This window comes from Austrofundulus limnaeus, unplaced genomic scaffold (assembly GCF_001266775.1).
Source record: "Austrofundulus limnaeus strain Quisiro unplaced genomic scaffold, Austrofundulus_limnaeus-1.0 Scaffold264, whole genome shotgun sequence".
Lineage (NCBI taxonomy): Eukaryota > Metazoa > Chordata > Actinopteri > Cyprinodontiformes > Rivulidae > Austrofundulus > Austrofundulus limnaeus.
In genome coordinates this window covers 712039-712929 of record NW_013952666.1, presented here as the reverse complement: position 1 = coordinate 712929, position 891 = coordinate 712039, and the positions used below count along the sequence as shown (strand labels likewise).

Below are 891 nucleotides of genomic sequence, written 5' to 3'. Positions count from 1 at the left end.
GCTTAAACATCAAAGAAACAGAAGTAAATATGGCCAATATTACCCCCGTTAATTCAATAATAACCTAAGACTGTACAGGCCTGTGTCGTGACGCCATTATGTCGAGTCCGGTTCGGTCCTTCTGAGGCTGTCGGTCTGTGGCTTGTTCCCCTCTCGTCTCGTCGTCGTCTGCTTGCTGCTGCTGCGGGATTGCTNACAAATCCTGCTCCTAACAGTACAATATCTCCTCCATATCCTACGACTAAGACAACTTTTCCTCCACATTCTACGACTATGACGTCTCCTCCCATTCTTACTACTAATAGAACTACTACTTCAACTTCTACTACAACTCCTATGCCAACAACTTCTACCACCACTCGCCCTCCAGCTTTGAATTGTTCAAATGGGGGGAAAGAGTTTAACGGCGTGTGCGTCTGTCCTGATGAATGGACTGGAAAGACATGCACAGAAGGTAAGAAATGCTGTTAGACTATCACAGACATCATGGCATCTAATTTCACCTTCATTAAAAAGCACAGATTTCTGAATTAAGTTGTGTAGTGATAACCCTCGTTAAAAATCATGAATATGATTTTATTTAAGAGTTTCCCTCCCCAGTTCGAAGATGGTACTGTTGAACAAGAACTATCAATCAATCACAATACACAAAAACACACAAAGTCGTTCTGGTTTATTTTGGCAAGTTAAAATTAAATTACTTTTATTGAAAGAGAGTAATGTTGAATGATTAACATTTAGTTACAACAATAAACAAAAAAATGGCTCTCACTAAAACATTATGGTTTCTACTTTTAAGCAATTTGTCAATCAGTATTATCTAAGCAAAAGCTGATTAATTTATGTACAAAAGGGTCTCTGTGTGTGTGTGTGTGTGTGTGTGTGTGTGTG

At 39.1% G+C, this 891-nt stretch overlaps 1 protein-coding gene across 1 annotated transcript in view; it reads left to right on the top strand.

Moving 5' to 3' along the window:
- Positions 1–229: 229 nt before the first annotated feature.
- adgrg7.1 (adhesion G protein-coupled receptor G7, tandem duplicate 1) overlaps positions 230–891 on the top strand; it is a 15784-nt gene continuing 15122 nt past the window's right edge. Inside the window, exon 1 of the mRNA XM_014020726.1 lies at positions 230–454. Within this exon, the coding sequence (XP_013876180.1) occupies positions 274–454 (181 nt within the window). The 5' untranslated portion in view covers positions 230–273. The remainder of the gene's footprint in view (positions 455–891) is intronic.